This window comes from Catharus ustulatus, chromosome 2, assembly GCF_009819885.2.
Source record: "Catharus ustulatus isolate bCatUst1 chromosome 2, bCatUst1.pri.v2, whole genome shotgun sequence".
Lineage (NCBI taxonomy): Eukaryota > Metazoa > Chordata > Aves > Passeriformes > Turdidae > Catharus > Catharus ustulatus.
The window spans coordinates 117,224,926-117,244,527 of NC_046222.1; the positions used below are offsets into that span (position 1 = coordinate 117,224,926).

General features: G+C 44.3%; 1 protein-coding gene across 1 annotated transcript; it reads left to right on the forward strand.

Annotated features, from left to right (window-relative positions):
* Nucleotides 1–1,436: 1,436 nt before the first annotated feature.
* On the forward strand, nt 1,437–18,628 carry DDX3X (DEAD-box helicase 3 X-linked). The gene is made up of 17 exons (XM_033051082.2): nt 1,437–1,612; nt 3,719–3,776; nt 4,747–4,797; nt 9,306–9,429; nt 10,610–10,750; nt 10,835–10,934; nt 11,484–11,619; nt 11,958–12,043; nt 12,681–12,779; nt 12,857–13,017; nt 13,196–13,340; nt 13,464–13,608; nt 13,924–14,105; nt 14,195–14,312; nt 14,711–14,867; nt 15,670–15,797; nt 16,101–18,628. The coding sequence occupies exons 1-17, from the start codon at nt 1,568–1,570 to the stop codon at nt 16,181–16,183; spliced, it is 1,959 nt and encodes a 652-aa protein (XP_032906973.1). The 5' UTR covers nt 1,437–1,567; the 3' UTR covers nt 16,184–18,628.
* The last annotated feature ends 974 nt before the right edge of the window (nt 18,629–19,602 follow it).

Here is a 19,602-nt window from a genome sequence, read left to right on the forward strand (position 1 = left end):
AATAGGTGCACCTGGGGAACAAATACAAGCATAAATCTTCAACTCTGAAGCTGTAGCTGGCTGGAGAAGTATTATGGAAGGTGAAAGCAGAAGACTGGTAAATATTTTGTTTAAGACCAGAGCATCACAGAATTGAGTGGTTGTCTGTGAGGAGCATCATTCAAGGACTTGTTTGTGGATGTTTAAATCTTGTAATTTCTAATTTCTGCAACGGGAAGACTTTGGTTCTAGAGTTCAAATTTTAAGGGCAGAGATAGGTTAATACATGAGTTCTGTGGAAAAGTTCTGTCTTGTTTTTAAATCCTATGGTGAATCATCCTTCTGAAGAATGGCTCTTCCTTGTGGTTTTCTTCTTGGCAGAGGCAGGAGCCTGAGGAGGGAAATGGAGGAATAATTGCTATGTGTGGATCAAGGACAGCCAAACCCCGTCTCCTTTTCCCTGTGACTTCACAGCCCCGGCCGTGTCCTGATCCCCTAAGCACGTTTGTCAGTGCTTTTACTGACCCAAATTCAAGGAAGCTGCTTTACTATTCTCTGTGTCAGCAGGCTGGGACAGCAGGGAATGGGGCTATTTCTATATTTTTTTTCCTAATGACAGACAGTTCAACGCTTACTACTTGACTGATGCTTACAGGGTTAAAGTCCGATGAACCCAAGGTGGGGCCATTTGTGGACGCAGAGATAGATGGCAAAACTGACACTACAGGGAAAATAAGGGCAATCCTTTGGCACGTCAGTATGTTTGATGGCTAACGGTCTTGGAGCATGAGCTGATGAATATATACAATGACTACCGGAACCCACCAGCAGTGTGCTGGGGTGAGCGGCTCACAGCCATTTGCCGCTGGGTAGCAAGCACAGGGGACGGTCTGAGCCCTGCAGAGACGCAGGCTGGCATGTCCGGGCCTGCGCTAGGGGCGGCGGGGGAGGGAGGCCGGTATGTTCTGGGCGCAGCAGTCCCTCCTCCCCGCCGCACCGCCATTACGCGCTGCGCCACTGCCCGCTGAGGGGGGAGCGACAAGATGGCGGCGGCGCCCACCCACGTGACACAGGGCCCGCCTCCTTCTCGAGACGTCTCGGCCGCGCGCGCGGGGCGCTCTCGCGAGGGCGGCGAACAAAAGGACAGCGCGGCGCAGGCTGTGTGTTGGTGGGGGGGGCCGTGATCTCGCGAGAATTCGCCGCCGCTCTCCTCCCGAGCAGAGCCAGGCGGGAGCGGGGGGAGGGAAAACCTCGCGGTACCGCCGGAGAATCCGCGCGGGCCCGGCGCCCCGAAGTCTCGCGACACCTCCGGGAAGGTTTCCCTCGCTGCCACTGAACTGCGCGGAATTCTCGCGATAGCGCCGGGAAGGGAGGGCGGGGGGGCGGTCGCGTGCGCGCTGAGGTCAGCGCGCGCGGCCGGGCGCGCGGGGGGCGGGGCCTATATAAAGGCTGGGCCGGCGGCGGGGGGGGCTCAGTCAGGGCAGCGATTCGTGGCGGAACCAGTGACACCCACGGCAGCGACCTCCCGGCCCAGCGAATCCCCATTTCTCGAGGCGGAGCGGGACGAGCCCGAGACCGATCTCTCGTTATGAGTCATGTGGCGGTGGAAAATGCCCTCAGTCTAGACCAGCAGGTGAGGGACGAGAAGCGGAAAGGCCGCTCCGTTACCCGGAGGAGGCGCGCGGCGGAGGCTCTTGGGGCAGGGCGGGCGGCGGGGTTGGTCGGGAATCTTCGCGTGGGGCTTCGCTCCTCGCTTCCCGGCAGCCGTGTCGCAGTTCCCCCCGCGGTAACCCCCGTCTCCCCCCCAGCGCGGCCTGTTGTGGCGCACTCGGTCGTTGCGCAGTTAACGCCGTGCGGCGGCCCCGCGCCGCGCCGGGCTCCCCCCGCGGGGGTGCGTTGTCCCCGCGGCCCGGGCGGCGTTGCGGGGGTGCGGGACCGCCAGTGCCGCCCGGCCCGGCCCCGGTGCCGCTCGGGCCCCATGGCCCCCGCGCCGCGCTCGGACCCGCTTTGTGTGGGAGCGCCGGGAGCGGCAGCGGCCCCCGGCGGTCCAAGGGGGAACTGCAGCAGGGGGGGAGGAGGAGGAAGGGGCGGTCAATGGCCGCCATTGTGCGGGGCGGGGGAAGGGGGGGACACACACGACACGGCGCTTTGTGTGACGCCCCTTCCCCGGGGAGGCGGCGCTGGCGGCCGCCTTTGTTCGAGCTCCGGTGCTGCCGGGCCCCGGTGACGCAGTTGGGCCTGGACTCGTGTTGGTCCGCACCATTTTTAAAATATTTTCTTCCTTTGCATTCCAACATCCTCCCGCCTCCCTTCCCCGTGCTGGGCGGGATCGATGGTTATCTAACCCGCGGGGAAGGCGGCGGGGGCAGGAAGAGCCCCATCTGCTGCAGCGGGACCGCGGCCGGGCAGCGCTCGCCCTCGGCCGCTCCCGCGAAGTAGGTCATGGAGACGGTGCTTCCCTCCCCGCTCCCTTCTCCCCCGCGGCCCCCCCGCGCCACACGTGACGGGCGCCGGCAGCCGGATTAGCTGCTCCTGCTGCGCCGGGAATCCAGCCCGCAGTGCCGCACTGAGATGGCGCCGGGGCTGCGCCACCGATGCCCGAGGCAGCTCCCGGCGAGTGTTGCCCCCACCGTGGGGATCCACTGCGAGGAGATTGATCCATCGCTTCTAGCTGATTGTGGAGAGCCGCCTTGACCTAGTGGAGCCTTTGTTTTTGTTTGCTGTTAGAAATAAGAACCATTCTTAAGCCCTGCGATGATGCTTCGATGAACTAGAAAGATGACGTTTTAAGTGGTAGCTTGAAGGAGGATGTTACGAGGTCAGCCGTGGGAGAATTTTTAAAGAATTGAATGTCTTCAGGCGGCAGCTCATGAAGCTGAGCGCCAGAAAGGACAGTGCGTTGGAGTTTTTGCTTTGGATTAATTCAGCTCGTGTTGGCAAGCACTTCTGCACAATGCACTACATAAAATTAATTTGTATTTAAACATGCCTTATTTTTCTGATACAAGTTTGTAATCCTGCCACGCAGGACAACTGTAACGAGTTGGTTCTTAGGCTTTATGGGTTTCCCACAGCCTTCTGCTGAAATGAGTCCATACGGTGTTTGACTTAAAACCTCTGAGCGGCACACCAGCACTGCGTGAGCTGAACATCTTTTGGAAAACCTTATTGTGAGACGAAAGGCTATGAGCATTTTGGAAAAACAAACCAAAAATTATGTTTGCTGAAGATTTCAGCAGACATCACCTAATGTTTTGCGAGCAGTAGTTGCCTCAGATGTGAAGACTGTACTGTTTTAGTTGTGTTAATGCAGTTAAAAATATTTTGAGTCTCTTCAAGTCAAGTGCCCAACTGAATTGGCATTACTTGTGCTGAAGTTCCTGTAGAAAAAAAAATTGTGACCCAAATCCGAATGCATTGGAGTGCGCTGGTACTCGGTCTGTTTAAAGTGCCTCTTTATCCTGCACGTTAAGTGCGAAGCAGAAGTCTGTGGTAGTGATTTGGTGGGTGTGAGGTACTCTGCTGGCCTTGCAGCCCGTGTGGGTGTGTGTTTATTGGTGGGTATAGAAATATTAAAGATGATAACAACGTGAGTAATAATAGGAGACCTAATTTGGCACGATATTAAAAAAAAAAGTTTTTGCATTAGCTTGTTTCTAATAAGTGAAAATGGTTTTTTTTTTATATCTTAGCATAAATTCATGGTAAAACATGTTAATACTTGTCTTCTTTCTTCTAGTTTTCTGGTCTAGACTTGAATTCCTCAGACTCTCAGAGTGAAGGAAGCTCTACAAGCAGTAAGTACATGCAAATTCTCAAGCTTACAAACACAGCTTTGGAAATTGGGGGTTTGCAGCTGTGAAAAGCAATTTCTAAAGCCAAAGTTTACAGAGGCTGATGAGGAAATGGGAGGTTGCCAGTTAAGCTTGCTTTGAAAACAAGTGTGTTTTAGATAGAACCACTTAATTTTGTAGTGGTGTACAGTATGTGTGCACATTTCTGAAGCACTTAATTAGCTGGGGAGAACTTAGTGTTCCAGTTCTGTCCCAGATTTTCAGTTGCCTCTCATCTGAGGCTGCTGATTGTAGCAATGTCATGATTTGTCCTTTTAAAGTGTCCAGGTAGAGTAGGAATGTTATCTCTGCTGATCTCAGTTCATTGAATAGAAAGTGATACTGATATGCAAGGCTTAAGTGTGTTAAGAGGGGGGAATCTTCCAGGAATTCACATTCAGCCTGTGGCTAGTATGTTCTCATTCATGTTGCTTTATCGGACAGATGTTTCTGGACTGTAAACAGAAATGCTATTCAGAGGCAATTAGGTGTGGCTTCTGGTTTGATCTGAGCTGAATGGATGGGGATGGGTGAAATTAAGAGGAAGGAAAAATACTGGTAGTAATACGGTGAGTGCCAGTACTTGAATGTCACAGTAAATATTTTGAGCTCAAGTATCTGGCACCAGCTTAAGCCTTAGTGGGTTCTAGGAAGACAGGCTTCTGTCGTGGACACTGTAACACCCATAAATGGGTGTGTGATTTGGTCAGAGGCACACAAGACATCTGTGCCTAAATGGGTATGCAAGAACTTTAAACTTCAACTGAAAGCGTGCTACCGAGGATGCTGGCTTAAAGGATTCTTGTTCAAAATGCTACAAGAGGCCTTAAAGGCAGATGTTTTTACTAAGCAGAATCTGTTGTTGTCAAGACGAGCATTTCAAGATGTGCTGACACCACGGGCCATAACACTCTGCCTTTCTTTTGTCCTTTAGAAGGCCGATACATTCCTCCTCACTTGCGGAACAGGGAAGCTTCAAAACAGGGTATGTATCAGAAACACAGTGGCAACACTTAACTGGTTCTTGCATCTCTTGGAGCAGACTGCAGAGACTGACAGTATTGCTGAAGGCAGTTACATAGACTGCTTGGTCCTGTGCAAAACATGGCAGCTTTATCTTCTGCTTTTAGTGTGCTCTTCTAGATACTTTCACTGACTTATAGCCTGAGTTCAAGTTCAGTATCTGACCTCTCATGTCTGTGTAACAATTAGCTGTGACTGAAGCAAGGTGGAGTCTCCCGTCTTAACTTGCCATGTAATCTTGAATGTTGGTCTGATTGGATTTTGTGGGTGCTAGTTTTTCTGCTCATGATTGTGTTGTGGAAGTTACAGCTATCAGTTGTTTAATATGGTCAAACAGAACAGTTTCTCTTTGTAAATGCATGTTTTACACAAAGATATGTTGTCTGTGTTCAGCTTCCTGCAGTTTTTGTGGAAGCCCCTTGGAGTAATTGCAGAAGGAAATGCAGGCAGTTGGTGAAGCAAACATGAAGTACGTGACCTATTTTGGTCACATGTTTACACAGGGGTTTATGCTGAGACACAGCCCTTCCATCTTCCATTTGAATCTCTAAACAAAACATAATACAGAAGAAAAGTTTCTTGGAATGCTTCAGTGAAGTAAATCATGACCTTTCTGTGCAAGATCCCAAGGGGGCAGACAGGTGCTGCAGCACGTGTTGTCATGTCTGGTGACTTGGGTGGATATGAGAGAAACATTTCCTTTGACACCTATTGAAGTATACCAGAGTGCAGCAGCTAAAACACTTCTTGCAGTGCTGCAACGTAAATAATTGGGGTTTTGTGGCATGGGAGGACTTGGATTTCATCTGTTTCTAAAGCAGGAAACTTCCACAGATTGTTTCCAATACTGCAAGAGAATGGCTTCCATTATGAGTGAATGGGAGGGCAACACTTAAATATAATGTATCTCACAGTGCTTCTGGAGCTATGTCACTTTAAATCTGACTAGATGAAAAATGCTCCATTGTAGTCTTAAGCCATTTGAAGAAAGATTAGTCTGTTTTCGTCCTGCCTTCATATGTGTCCAAGCTTGTGCGTTTTCTGGGTGTTCAGGGTTGTTTTGTTTTTTGTTTTGTTGTTGCTTTTTGGGTTTGTTTTTTGTTTTGTTTTGTTTTTAAAGAACTACAGCCTGAAGTACCAAGTGATGAGCATGGTACCAGAGCTGCATGTTTTAGGAGAGAGACTGGTTGGCAGCCAGTTCAGTGCTCTTGTTCCCAGTCACACTGACCTCGAATACGAGCAGTCCTGCAAGAAAGTGCTTTGCCAAATCTGAGCAATGTGTAAGCTTCTCTAAAGCAGGAAACGGCTTTAAGGTGGTCATGAACACTTACTGTTCATAGATTTCTTCTTGTGTGGTGTTTAGGTACCTGAGTTTTGTAGGTAAAAGATGCAGTAACCTTGAGCTCTGTTGTGACCTATTATGTGTAGGACTGACATTGTACTTTGCTGTGTTCAAGACCAGAGTTCAGATATGGGAGTGTGGGGGTGATTACATGGGGCTTTTCTGGGGACTTGAACTTTACCTTGCAAAAAGGTAAATAGATCATGAGACCATAATCTGACCTGTGGCTTGTTCAGTTAATAGAACTTTGGCTGCCAACTTTCCTTGGTAAACCTGACGTTCAAGAATTGCCTGGCTGAGTGCTATACCACTGGCCTCTTCTGATTCCCTATGGCAAGATTCAGAATTGTTGCATGGAAAAGTTCCATTTCAGGACCCTGCTGGAGGCATCATGAGTTTGGGCTTGTAAAACTGAGCTCTCTTGTAGGATGATTTGGAGTCTGTTCTACAGTTGTACTTACACTAAAGTTATGTTTGCTTCTTTTTACATAACTCAGCGATTTCTTCAGCTGCATTGAAACTATTCTGAATTTTGGCTGCTCCTTGGAATTTTTAATGGCAGGTTTTTCAAAGCTTAGACAAGAGGAAGCAACCTTGCCACGGTAGTGTTTAAGCACACAACAAACTCTTGATGCAACCTTACGAGTGTGGTAACCTGATGGGGAAAAAATCTGTCCCACTGATGCTAATCCACTGGCTTTTTAAATGGGGAGTAGGGCAGTACAGAACTGCAGGAAATAACAGCCTGCAAAAAAATAATATCCTTAGGTTACCTAATGGCAGTTCTGTTTGTCAGCTGTGGGAACTCAGAATGCCAGGCTGCCTGGCCTGAAATGTTTTGCTTCCATGAGCTCAATTTGGTAATACTAAAGCTTGTTGTCATGCGAGTTTCTTCTTAATTTTTCTGGAAGCAACTTCTGGACATTTAAACTGTAATTGATTTATAGATCAAGAAGTAAATGTTAAGAACACACCTTAAAGGTCTTACCCACCCTAAGATAATCTATGATTCTATTTTTCCCGTTTTTAAAAAATGATACGCTGCATGCAGCAGGTTTTCAAGTGAGCTGGCTGTGATTTGTGTTAGTGTTACAACATGGGAATTCAAATTCTGGTTGAGGGAGATGCATTGGCAACTGTAACACTGTTAATCGGTCTAAGTAGTACAGAACTACTCTGGAACTGAGTGAATTCTTATCCCTGCTGTGTGGAAGATACGCTGGATGGAATCTCTACAGGTTTTTACTTGCAGAAAAACTCCAAAGCCTTGACATTTTAAGGAATTTCCTGGTAGTCTTTGCACAGCATTGTAATCATTCTCTTCACCGGTGTGTTACCGGTTTTCTCAGGGCATTTACTTCCATTTTTAATTTGCCATTTGATGTCTGAAATTCTGATTATTGTGCCTGTCCTTTACTTAGAATTGACTTGTATGGGCCTGGACCTATGTTCTGTGCTGTTCCACAAATAAAGTCAGAGTAGGAATGCCAGACTGAAAGGTGAATTGGTGAAGCAGAATGTGTACATCTGTCTTTGTAGAAGTTGCTGTGCTACCTTAAAATTGTGACAAGGTACCAGCTTCAGAAATCAGTGCTGTAATGAGCTAGGTGAATGAGGTTACTTTGTAGGTTATTTAAAGTATAAAATTCTGACTCTGAGCTTCCTGGGCTTGGTAGAAGATCTTGAAGATAGTGCCAGCTCAGTTTTTTGACTGTTAAGAAACTATATGTATCCCTGTGGATGGCTCTGTCAGTACCCCTGCTGTTGGATCCCTTGGCAGCACAGCATATCCCAATAGTTGTAGTGTAACCTGAAAGTTACTCATAATAAAGTCTGTATTTAGCTATCTTTTAAAGAAGGCAAAATAACTTTCCTGAAGCTAATAACTTTAAGGACTAATGTTGCTTTTTAAAGTACTTTGGAGCACATTCCATGATCTTTTGTGCTAAAAAATTTCATGGATGGATTATTTTTGCTGTCTTAGTTATCCAGACAAAAGAATTACAGTTACCACTGTATTTTTTAAAGTACACATTTCTGTACACAGTACATTTCTGGATTCTGGGTACTAGAATTTCTTAATTAAAAAAAAAAGAAATCAGAGGCAAGGTGAATGGCACTTTTTTAGAGAACATCCAGAAAGGTAGGGTTATTCTGGTAGCAAAACCTTTTCAGAGAGACTGGGCCTAGAACAACCCCTTTCTTTGGAATGAATTTATTCTGTGGTTGTGTTTATTGTCTCATGAATAGGTCTGGACTGGTTTTGTGCTGTGGAGCTGGCAAAGCATGCTCACAAGGGTGATATTATTTGTTTATCTGTTTCGTTGTTTAACTTACACTCTGATGGAATCTCATAGCTGCGGTTGAAAGTGTTACACAGACTTGGAGAGGTTGGACTTCTGAAAGAGAATTTATAATTTCTTAGTCCACTACCAGAGCGGTGTTCAAAGCTTCACATTTCTGCTGCCTCACAAGCTCTGGTAGCAGAAGAAAAGTGAGGTTTTTTACTCTGGTATTGGCAAGCCTGAGGTACTTTGTATTATTCTGACTTAACATACGTAAGGAGGCACCTATGTTAGCCAGAGGTAAAAGTGCTGTGGAAAAATTCAGTGTGGTTAATTTTTTGTGAAGAGTTTTATATACCTTTGTGTATGGTGCTTTTACTTCTGGTATGTGCAGATCCTGTTGCTTTGTGTACTTGCAGTATGATAAAACATTCCAACCTGTGTTTGGATTTCTGATGCCATTTATTGATCTGAGAGCCCTTGTCAACCTCCAAAAGTTAAGTGTGTAGTCAAGGATTTGTGTTGGAGAGATGACATTGGCAACACATAGCATCTTCAAGTTTCTTCTGATACCCATCTTTCCTGAAATACTTGCACTAAGGCAAGTGCATGTTCTTTAAAGAAGCCCAACATACTTGTACATGCAGGAGAAATTTCAGTTCTGATGGGTGGTGGGAAGTGCTCAGTCCCTTGCTGAGCAAGTCCTAAAACATTAATACATCTTCTATTTGTGAGGGAGTTCAGTCCTGTAGACCTCTCAGTGGACACTTCCTGGACAGAAGTGTTTTTTCTTGTAAAAATCTGTATTGTGCAATGGATGGCTGAAATCCCTTTCTCTGCTAGGTTTTGACAGTGGTGGCTGGAGCTCCAGACGAGACAAGGATGCCTACAGCAGCTTCGGTGCGCGCTCCGACCGTGACGCCAAATCCAGCTTCTTCGACCGCGGGACTGGATCCCGAGGAGGGAGGCAAGTCCTTGTTTGTCTGGGTGGTGCACATGAAATCTGCCTGAGCTCTAGCACTGCACCTGTAATCTTCATGTTAAAATTAGAGGTCCCAGTGTGAGCAACAAGAGACAGGAGGAGCCTGGGAGGGGAGGAGAAAGGGAGAGAACCTTGCCTTTAAAGCTACATGATTTCAGGGATGGGCATCTTGCATGTGTTGAAAAATGTGCCCTGTAGTGTGCCACCAACCACTCACTGCAGCTGTAGTAACTGGCTGTAGTAACTTCAGCATTCACCAGAGAAGTGCTAGGTGGGTGGCTCTTTCCAGGAGAACCGTGAAGAGCTGTTGGAAGCATACACAGTACATCACTATGGATTTTTTTTATTTCATTTTTTTTTTCTTGTTTAAAAAGTGTAGTTAATAAAACTGGGTGAGACTCTTGCAGGTTCTCTGCCTTACTTGATCAGTCTTACACACATCATGCGTTGTATGCACAAGTGTGGTGAGAGTGACCTTTACCGACTACTTAGTAAAGCTGACGTAGTCCTGTATCCAGACTTTTCTCAAACATGATTTACCAGGCCAAAAACTAAACAGTTGAGGTAAGGACTTCTTCCACCTTCTTTCCAAGTCAGTAATACAGGTGAGCTCCCTCTTTATGAAATAATTATATGACATAATGGAGGTATTTGGTCACATGTGTGGTGGGGGAATTAAGGAACAAATTGCAACACTGCTGGAGGGTTTTGTCTGCACATGGGAAACCTGTGCAGAATGAGGCAGAGCAAAGGGTGGGGGTAATGCAAAATAATGCTGCTTAGGAGGTTTAAACAGAACTCCCTACAAAGAAATGGCAAAGACTGAGCAACTTGGTTTGCAGCTCCACTGGCAGGTGGCTGTTTACATTTGTTATGCTTAATCAAATAAAACCAGTGATACAAAGTTCACTATGTTGAGCTAAACTGAGCTCTGAAATTGTGACAACCTCTCTCCTGTCTGACACAGAAAAATCTGACCTGGTCTGATGGCCAGGACTAATTTCTGTTCTTAGGTCAAGAAGCATCTGTAGATAAGCTGATGATTTTGAATTGTTCCACACTTGTGTGTGTAATACATAGAGCGTACATTGTTATGACTTTGATGGTGCATGTGAGTAGCCCCTGTTGCCTGGGAAGGGTGGTCTGATTCTTGTTCTGTATTTAGATATGAAGAGCGTGGCAGAGGTGGGGACTATGACCGGAGTGGCTTCGGCAGGTTTGACCGTGGTGGGAACAGCCGCTGGTGTGACAAATCAGATGAGGATGACTGGTCAAAGCCTCTCCCCCCAAGTGAACGACTGGAACAGTAAGTCATGGAATAGTACTGATTCATGGGGAGATTCATTTGATAATTCCAACAAGTAAAAATACTTTCTTCTTCTGTTTTTAGGGAACTCTTTTCAGGAAGCAATACTGGCATCAACTTCGAGAAATACGATGATATTCCTGTTGAAGCAACAGGCAGCAACTGTCCTCCACATATTGAAAGTGTAAGTTTTTTCAAAGTCTATTTTGTAAATATCTCTAACAGTGACTATTTTGCATGGGTAGCTGAATGTCTTGGTGTCTGGGGTTTAGAGAGGAAAGGAAATACTGTCTTCCCTTCCTACAGCTAAGCTGTTTTGCAGAAGAGGGTTGCATATGATGAACTAAGATAGGGAAGAAATTGTGTAAGCTTTTTCAGTTAACACTCATAGCTTAACTTTTTAACTGTAATGTGTCCTTAAACAGTGAACGTGTGAAGAAGTGGAAGTGCTTTGAAAGTGCTGATTTGAGAGCTTCTGTTAAGGCATAGGCAGTGTTAGGCTGATCACAGTGTGTGTGCTAGTGCAGTCTGCACTTCAGGCTTGGATGGCTTTTTAAGAATTGCTTAGAAAACTGGATTAAGTATCTGTGTGACTCTATAAACTTTATAGGCAAGGTCTATATGAAGGGCTGAAGCAAGAGCTACCTTGAAAATGACTTGTTAAACCGAATGTTGTGTTACATGATGGTTGAAGGGAAGGATTCTGATCCTGCTCCTTTTAAATATCTTACAGTTCAGCGATGTTGACATGGGAGAAATTATAATGGGAAACATTGAACTCACACGCTATACCCGTCCTACTCCAGTCCAGAAACATGCAATACCTATTATTAAGGAAAAGAGAGACTTAATGGCTTGTGCTCAGACAGGTAAGTTACTCTTTGCTGCTTAGTTTCAGTAGAAGTGGGGTCTTGTATTACTTCAGGTAAGAGGTAGAACCTCCTGTTCAGAATGTACTGAAATAGTTGTGTGTTGGAAGCTAATTAGCTTTAGTCTTGCCTGTGCTTTAGATGCGATTTGACTAGTTTTACTGTGGTTGTCTTGAGACATGTCATGTCTTAAGCCACATTCTCTTCAAGGTTTTGGGGTGCTGAGGGTGCTCCAGTGCCACAAGTAGCAGTCATATTCCAATAGAATGTGCTGTTGATACAGGATTAGTGCTGTAGTTCATAGTAACTTGTAATAATACTGGCTTGTGTTCTACTAGGGTCTGGAAAAACAGCTGCATTTCTTCTACCAATACTGAGCCAGATATATGCAGATGGCCCTGGTGATGCCTTGAGAGCAATGAAGGCAAGTATTCAAATATCCAGTCCTGGTATGGGTGGTCAATACCAATGTCATAGGTTTGGGGTTTTTTCCCCTCCCCACATGAGCTGATGTATCCTACTGAACACAACAGCTGGTCCTAAATGTTGTCATCATTTTGGGTATGATAGGCAAGCATCTCAAATTCTTGAACACTTCAGATGTTTCCCTTAAAAAATCCAGGCTGTGGATTGCTTGTTTTCCTACTGAAGAGTTGTGTACGTAACTGTCCAAATGTTTTTTTAAATGAGTGGTTTTGTTGTTGCATAAGCTTAAAAGACACTTCCTTACTACAAAAAGGTACTTGGTCACACATCTGTGTTGTAGTAGTTTCAGAATAGGAAGTAGTTCTATGGCTGGTACTTCTCTGCTGCTGAAGTTTGGGATCACAGTGCTTGTTGTAGAGACCAGGATTGTGCAGCTGTTGCCACAGTAACTCACAGCTGAACCTTGGGCACTGTGATAGGGCTGTCTTCAGGGGAAGTGCTCAAATTGGCTCTCAGCCATGCTTTGTCTTTCTTAAACTTGGTGACCTGTCTTAAATATTGCCTGTAGTAGCTTTTTTCTTTCCCTTTGTTTCGGATGTTCATGCCAAGGTGTTTTTTTTGTTTTTTCTCTTCAGGAGAATGGGAGGTATGGGCGCCGTAAGCAATATCCAATCTCACTGGTCTTGGCTCCCACCAGAGAATTGGCTGTGCAGATCTATGAGGAAGCCAGAAAGGTATATCTAACAGTTTATTACTATTATAACAAAACTCAAGTAAATTTTTCTTGGCGCTAACTTACTTTTGTTTACAGTTTGCGTACCGCTCCAGAGTTCGCCCCTGCGTTGTATATGGAGGTGCAGACATTGGCCAGCAGATCCGTGACTTAGAGCGTGGATGTCACTTGCTTGTAGCAACTCCAGGACGACTGGTTGATATGATGGAGAGGGGAAAGATTGGACTGGATTTCTGCAAGTAAGTAAAGTGTTGCTCCTACATGTACAAATGACTTAAAGTGGGATACAGTTAAGGATGTCAGATTGTAGCTTTTGGGCTGTCTAAACATCTAGTTGAGAACTTGTAACCCAATGCAGACACCAGAGCACAGCTTACAGAAAGATGTTCTGAAGATGGTTTTCTTACTGCTGTTTAGGTACTTAGTCCTTGATGAAGCTGACAGAATGCTTGATATGGGGTTTGAACCTCAAATTCGTCGAATTGTTGAACAAGATACTATGCCACCAAAGGGGGTTCGTCACACCATGATGTTCAGTGCTACTTTCCCCAAGGAAATCCAGGTAATTATAATTAACAAGAGTTTAAGTACTTGAAAAGCTCATAAGGCCAAAGAAGTTTTGTCTTTGGAAGAAAGGAAAAATTATGACTCAATTGTGATTTTTTTTTTTTCTCCTGTTTTTTAGATGCTTGCACGTGACTTCCTTGATGAATACATCTTTCTGGCTGTTGGCAGAGTAGGTTCTACATCTGAGAACATCACACAGAAAGTAGTATGGGTGGAAGAGCCAGACAAACGATCGTTCCTGCTTGACCTGCTAAATGCCACAGGTAAAGAGCAGCTGCAGATAAACAAATGAGGCAAAATTCAGAAGAGATAAATCTAATGACTCAAGCAATAAGAATTTGTTGATCAGGTGAATGAAAGGGTATTTTGTTGACATGCAGTGAATGTATTGCACTGGCTAAATGCCAGTGTCAAGTTGATGTGAGCATGTCTGTTATTAAAAAATGGGAGGGAGAATCCCTAGTGATGTTGTTTTAGAATAAATAGGCAGAGAATTGAAGCTGCCTATTACCAGGTCATGCAGCCTGTATTTGTTTGTGCAGCTTTCTTTCTGCTAACCTGGGTTTCATTTTTATTAGGTAAAGATTCCTTGACTCTGGTGTTCGTGGAAACTAAAAAGGGGGCAGATGCTCTTGAGGACTTCCTGTACCACGAAGGCTATGCCTGCACAAGTATCCACGGAGATCGCTCCCAGAGGGACAGAGAGGAAGCACTGCACCAGTTCCGCTCTGGCAAGAGCCCCATTCTTGTTGCCACAGCAGTAAGTGAAATCTGTAAAACTCAGCATGTGAGCCGATTTCTTTGTCTGTGGAGTTTTACTAAGATTTGATTGAATCCTTTAACCACTAGGTAGCAGCAAGAGGATTGGATATCTCAAATGTAAAGCATGTCATAAACTTCGACTTGCCAAGTGACATTGAGGAGTACGTACATCGTATTGGTCGCACAGGCCGTGTAGGAAACCTTGGTAAGTTGAACCTACCTAGGGTTTTCACAGACAGCATTTCATACCTGAGTTGTCAGTTGTATTGGCTGAGTAATAAATTTCAAAGAAGTACTTCAGAGAAGCCTGTGAGCTGCCCTCTGTGATCAAAAGTTGGTCACTGCTATCTGGTTGCTGTGGAAAGTTTACCAGTTCCTTTGAGTAGTGTTCTTAGTGCCATCAGAAGTGTCTTTTACTATATGTAAGTCTGGTGTCTGTCAGTAAACGTGATTGTGTGATAAGCTGTGGTAGAGTAATGGTCTCAAACAGCTTTCTCTTAAGTAATTGTAGTGTTATCAGGCTTGGCTGTAAGGAGCTGGAATGGATTTAAGTGTTGTGGTGTACTTGGGTTATGTGTAGCCAAAACTGAATATCTCTTTCAGGTCTTGCCACTTCATTCTTCAATGAGAGGAACATAAATATTACAAAGGACTTGCTTGATCTCCTTGTGGAGGCTAAGCAAGAAGTACCATCTTGGCTGGAGAACATGGCCTATGAACAGCATCACAAAGGAGGAGGCAGCCGTGGGCGATCTAAGAGGTAAGAGCTACAGCTGTGGCTGGAGATTTATACTGAGTCTGTAAAGAGACAGTTCTGTGACTTGTTCTCTCAGTCTGAAAATACAGTTAGAGGATGACAAGTGCAGTATAAGCTGAGCTTGGTGTCTGCAAAGGTGACTCTCTATTTGATTTTGTTCTATCTATTCATAAGGCAGTTAACACATAAGACCTCTTTCCTCTTGAGGAAGCAGCTAGATACAGCTGAGATAGAATTATGTTATCAAAAGCCATTTTAGAGCTGTAAAAGCAGCTATAAACACACAAATGCATACCTCCCTGTGCCAGAGATGTACCTTAAGCAGCTGTTTTGATGTTTAGGAGAAGATAATGCAATGCCTCCTGACAAAACAAGGAGAGAATGCAGATGTGAAACTGCTTGTAAAATAGTTTTACTGTGGAAACCTAAAACAGTTTGTTTGCTGGCTTACAAGGGTAGGATGAGAGAACACTTTCTCTGAATGTAGTTTACCATGATCATTGGGTTTGGTGTGAGATTTTGTTTTCCTAGCAGTATGCATGTAAAGTAGTCATCTTGTACATTGTGAGAGATAGTCATAAATGCATTGCTTAAACACTAAGGGTTGGAAATCTTGTGGAGACTGAGATTTCACTGAGTAAAATCTTCCCAGGTAGTCTTGGGATATTTTACAAAGTGTGCTCACCTCAGCAGTGGCTGTTGGCCACTGTAGTTGGTACCCAGAGTCAGAGCACATGAATCTCAATGTGTGCAGTGCTGAAAATGCCCCAGTTTGACTCCAGTGTTTGCCTCTTGCCCTCTGCAGCAGTCGGTTCAGCGGAGGCTTCGGAGCCAGGGACTACCGGACGAGCAGCGGCTTCGGCAGCAGCAGCTCCAGCAGCAGCCGGTCAACCAGCAGCCGCAGCGGCGGGAGCGGCAGCAGAGGCTTCGGAGGTGAGAGGGGCTGGGCAGGTACTCTTGAACACTTGCTGGGGTGAAACTGGATGTAATTTGAGTAAGAGATATCTGGTGCTTGTCATGCAGTCTCAGCATCCTGCTTGGATCTAGGCCAGTGCAGGTTACCTCACTGATGGTTTGACGTAACCTGCCTTCCCAGTATTAGTTTAATGTTGTGCATTTGACAGTGCTGCTGGGTGGGGTTCTTTAATAGACAGCAGATACCTGGGTTGTTTTCTTGGTTGTAAAGGTGCAAATCCTTAGAGTTAATTAAGCATCACTTTCTCTTGCCTTTCTTAGGTGGTGGTTATGGAGGCTTCTACAACAGTGATGGATATGGAGGAAACTATAACTCCCAGGGGGTGGACTGGTGGGGCAACTGATCTGCTTGCAGCAGATACCCCACCAAACAAGCTAATATGGAAACCACATGTAACTTAGCCAGACTATACCTTGTGTAGCTTCAAGAACTCGCAGTACATTACCAGCTGTGATTCTCCACTGAAATTTTTTTTAAGGGAGCTCAAGGTCACAAGATGGAAATAAAGGAACAAGTAGCCCTATCTCGAAGGTGGTTTTGAAGACTCTTATTGCTGTAGTCAGGATTAACTCCCCTCCCACCCATCCCCACCCAGAAACTGCATTTATAATTTTGTGACTGAGGATCATTTGTTTGTTAATGTACTGTGCCTTTAACTTTAGACAACTTTTATTTTGATGTCCTGTTGGCTCAGTAATGCTCAAGATATCAATTGTTTTGACAAAATAAAAATTACTGAACTTGGGCTAAAATCAAACCTTGGCACACAGGTGTGATACAACTTAAACAGGAATCACTGATTCATCCATAATATTACAAAGAAAAACTTATGCGGTAGCCTGCATTAGGGCTTTTGGTATCTGCAGATTTGAAAAATAAAACATCTTGAAGCATATCAATGCAATTAGTTTCTAATGTGGCAAAACTGTACTAAGTTAAAGTTCTGATTTGCTCACTCTATCCTGGATAGGTACTTAGAACCTGATAGCCTTTAATAAGCCATTCCAGTCATGATGAGATGATGTATGGATACATGCATACATTAAAAGCACTGTTTTTGAAGTTAATGCAAGTAAATACAGCAATTCCTTTTTCAATATTTAGGCAGATCATTAATGTGAGCTAGCCAAATGTGGGCAGAACATTACAGGGAACGTTTAAAGGTCTGATAACTTGAAATAGTTTTTAGGAGAATTCATCTATTTAGACTTTTTAAAAATGCCTGCCATATGAAATTGAAATGGTAGAATGGCTGACCATGGCAGTGATTGGTCCTCCCTAAGGGCCTGACTGAATTTTTGGTCTAATAACGCATGCTAGTGTTGATGTTTTTTGGTCAAGAGGGTATGAACAGGAAGAATTATGCAGCAGGCTTTATTTTAATGCAGATTCACATTACTCTGTTCAAGCTGCGTGGAGATGTTAAACTGGCTTACTGTAGACTTTGTAAAATGGCTCCAGAAGAGTAACAAACAAACCTGAGATCACAGAGGTTGGAAATGTACATAAACTGCACAAGGTTTCAATTCTGCTATTAAAGTGCAGTTTTAGTCAGTTTTAGTTGCATAGGTTTCCATTGTATTTATAGTCTGTTATGCTAAATCTGGCCAAAGATAAGTATTGTCCACCAGAAAAATGCCTCTGCCACTTGGAATTTCTGTGCTAACTTTGCGGCCAGAGCATTTAACAACTAATCTACAGTGGCATAGGAAAATGGCAAAAATCTCCTAAAGTGCAATAGATTTTTTCAAGTGTATTGTGCCTTGTTCTAAAACTTTTATTAAGTAGGTGCACTTGACAGTATTGAGGTCATTTGTTATGGTGCTATTTCAAGTCTAGGTTTAGGCCCTTGTACATTTTGCCCATAACTTTTTACAAAATACTTCTTTTATTGCACATTCAGAGAATTTTATATATGTCTTGTGTGCGTGTCCTTAACTTCCAATCTTATTTTGTCTCTTGGAGATTGAACGCAGCTTGTTTAAGGAGAAGGAAATAGATTCTAAAACTTATTTGGGACCATGGGAATGATAGCTGGGAAGAAAACTATTTGCACACGACAGATTTCTAGATACTTTTTGCTGCTAGTTTTGTGTAATATTTATTGAACATTTTTGACAAATATTTATTTTTGTAAGCCTAAAAGTGATTCTTTGAAAGTTTAAAGAAACTTGACCAAAAGACAGTACAAAAACACTGGCACTTGAATGTTGAATGTCACCGTATGCGTGAAATTATATATTTCGGGGTAGTGTGAGCTTTTAATGTTTAAGTCATATTAAACTCTTAAGTCAAATTAAGCAGACCCGGCATTGGCAGTATAGCCATAACTTTCTGATAGTAAAACAAAAATTGGCAACTTAAAATTAAACATGCCAAGGTTTTGATACACTTGTCTTAAGATATTTATGAAACACTTCTAAACACTGATGTGAAGTGTCCAGATTCTCAGATGTTTGTTGCGTGAGTTTTGTTTAGTTGTGTGTTTTTTTTTTTTTTTTTCAGTGAATGTCTGGCACATTGCAATCCTCAAACATGTGGTTATCTTTGTTGTATTGGCATAATCAGTGACTTGTGCATTTTAGCAAGTTTTATCAGCCAGCAATATTTTCAGTTCAGATACAAGGATTCAAACCAATATGCAAGAATGGATTTAAACTTGCTGAATGTGAAAATTGAATTTCAAGTCACTGTAGGTTTAGAATTGCTTATTGTATTAGTTTAGATGCTAGCACTGCATGTGCTGTGCATATTCTTGATTTTATTAAAATAAAAAAGTTGAACTGCACAGTCTACTCATTTGTGAAGCGTCACTCCTGGTTTATGAGCTCTGTAGCCCCAGCAGTCTCATTCACGTGCAGCTCTGGAAGCAGGTGACTCTAGTGTGGCACACGTCAGTGTGGTGACAGGTGGCAGCCAGGCTCAGGGCTGTAGCTGAGAGAACTGAACTGGCCTGTGCCCCACGGTGCAGGGTCACTGTCAATACCTGAGGTGCCAGCAGGGCAGAGGTGGGACAGACAGGAGAAAACCACCTGGGTTTGTTCATGAGGGGAACCAAGTTTGGCTGTGACAACCTAATGAAACCTTGTGGAGTTAGGCTTGGTTCCTCAGCCCCAGACTCAGCTCAGGACTTTATCTCACAGTTGTCCCTCTGAGTTTCACAGGAGTGCCTCGTAGAGAGCTTTAAGTTTTGACATCACACCTGTTCGTTGTTCCTAGGTAGTGAAAAGCCGAAATGAGGTGAAATACCCAAGGGAATTGAGTGCAAGGAATAGATTCAGCTGTTTCTCACTTCTCTGAAAAATTTGTTTCATTTGAGAGAAGTGATTTAGAAAGAGCCTGGGTTTCAAGTTTGGTGCTGAAATGACAAGAAATTTTGAGTGAGGAAGAGGGTTGGGGAGGGGGGGAAGTAATGGCTGGGATCTCTGATCCATGAAAGTACGATGCAGGTGAATGGCATGGGATAAGGGCTGGTAAAGCTGTGATGTCCCCCTGCAATCCTGGGATCCATATGGGAAATGAAATCTACACCACCAACCCAGTGGTATATGGGCCTTGGACAATAATGGAAAGGAGGGAGATGACTGATTCCCAGGATAGCTTGCTGGAGCATCTGCCTGGAGCACACTGACTGTGGACCACACTAAATTTACCTGCTTTAGACTTGCATTAATTCTCAACCTCATCATGCAGGGCTTTGTGTTGTCATGCGATGTCCCTGGATGTGCAACATGCACTTCAATACCTTCCAAAGGCAGTTTT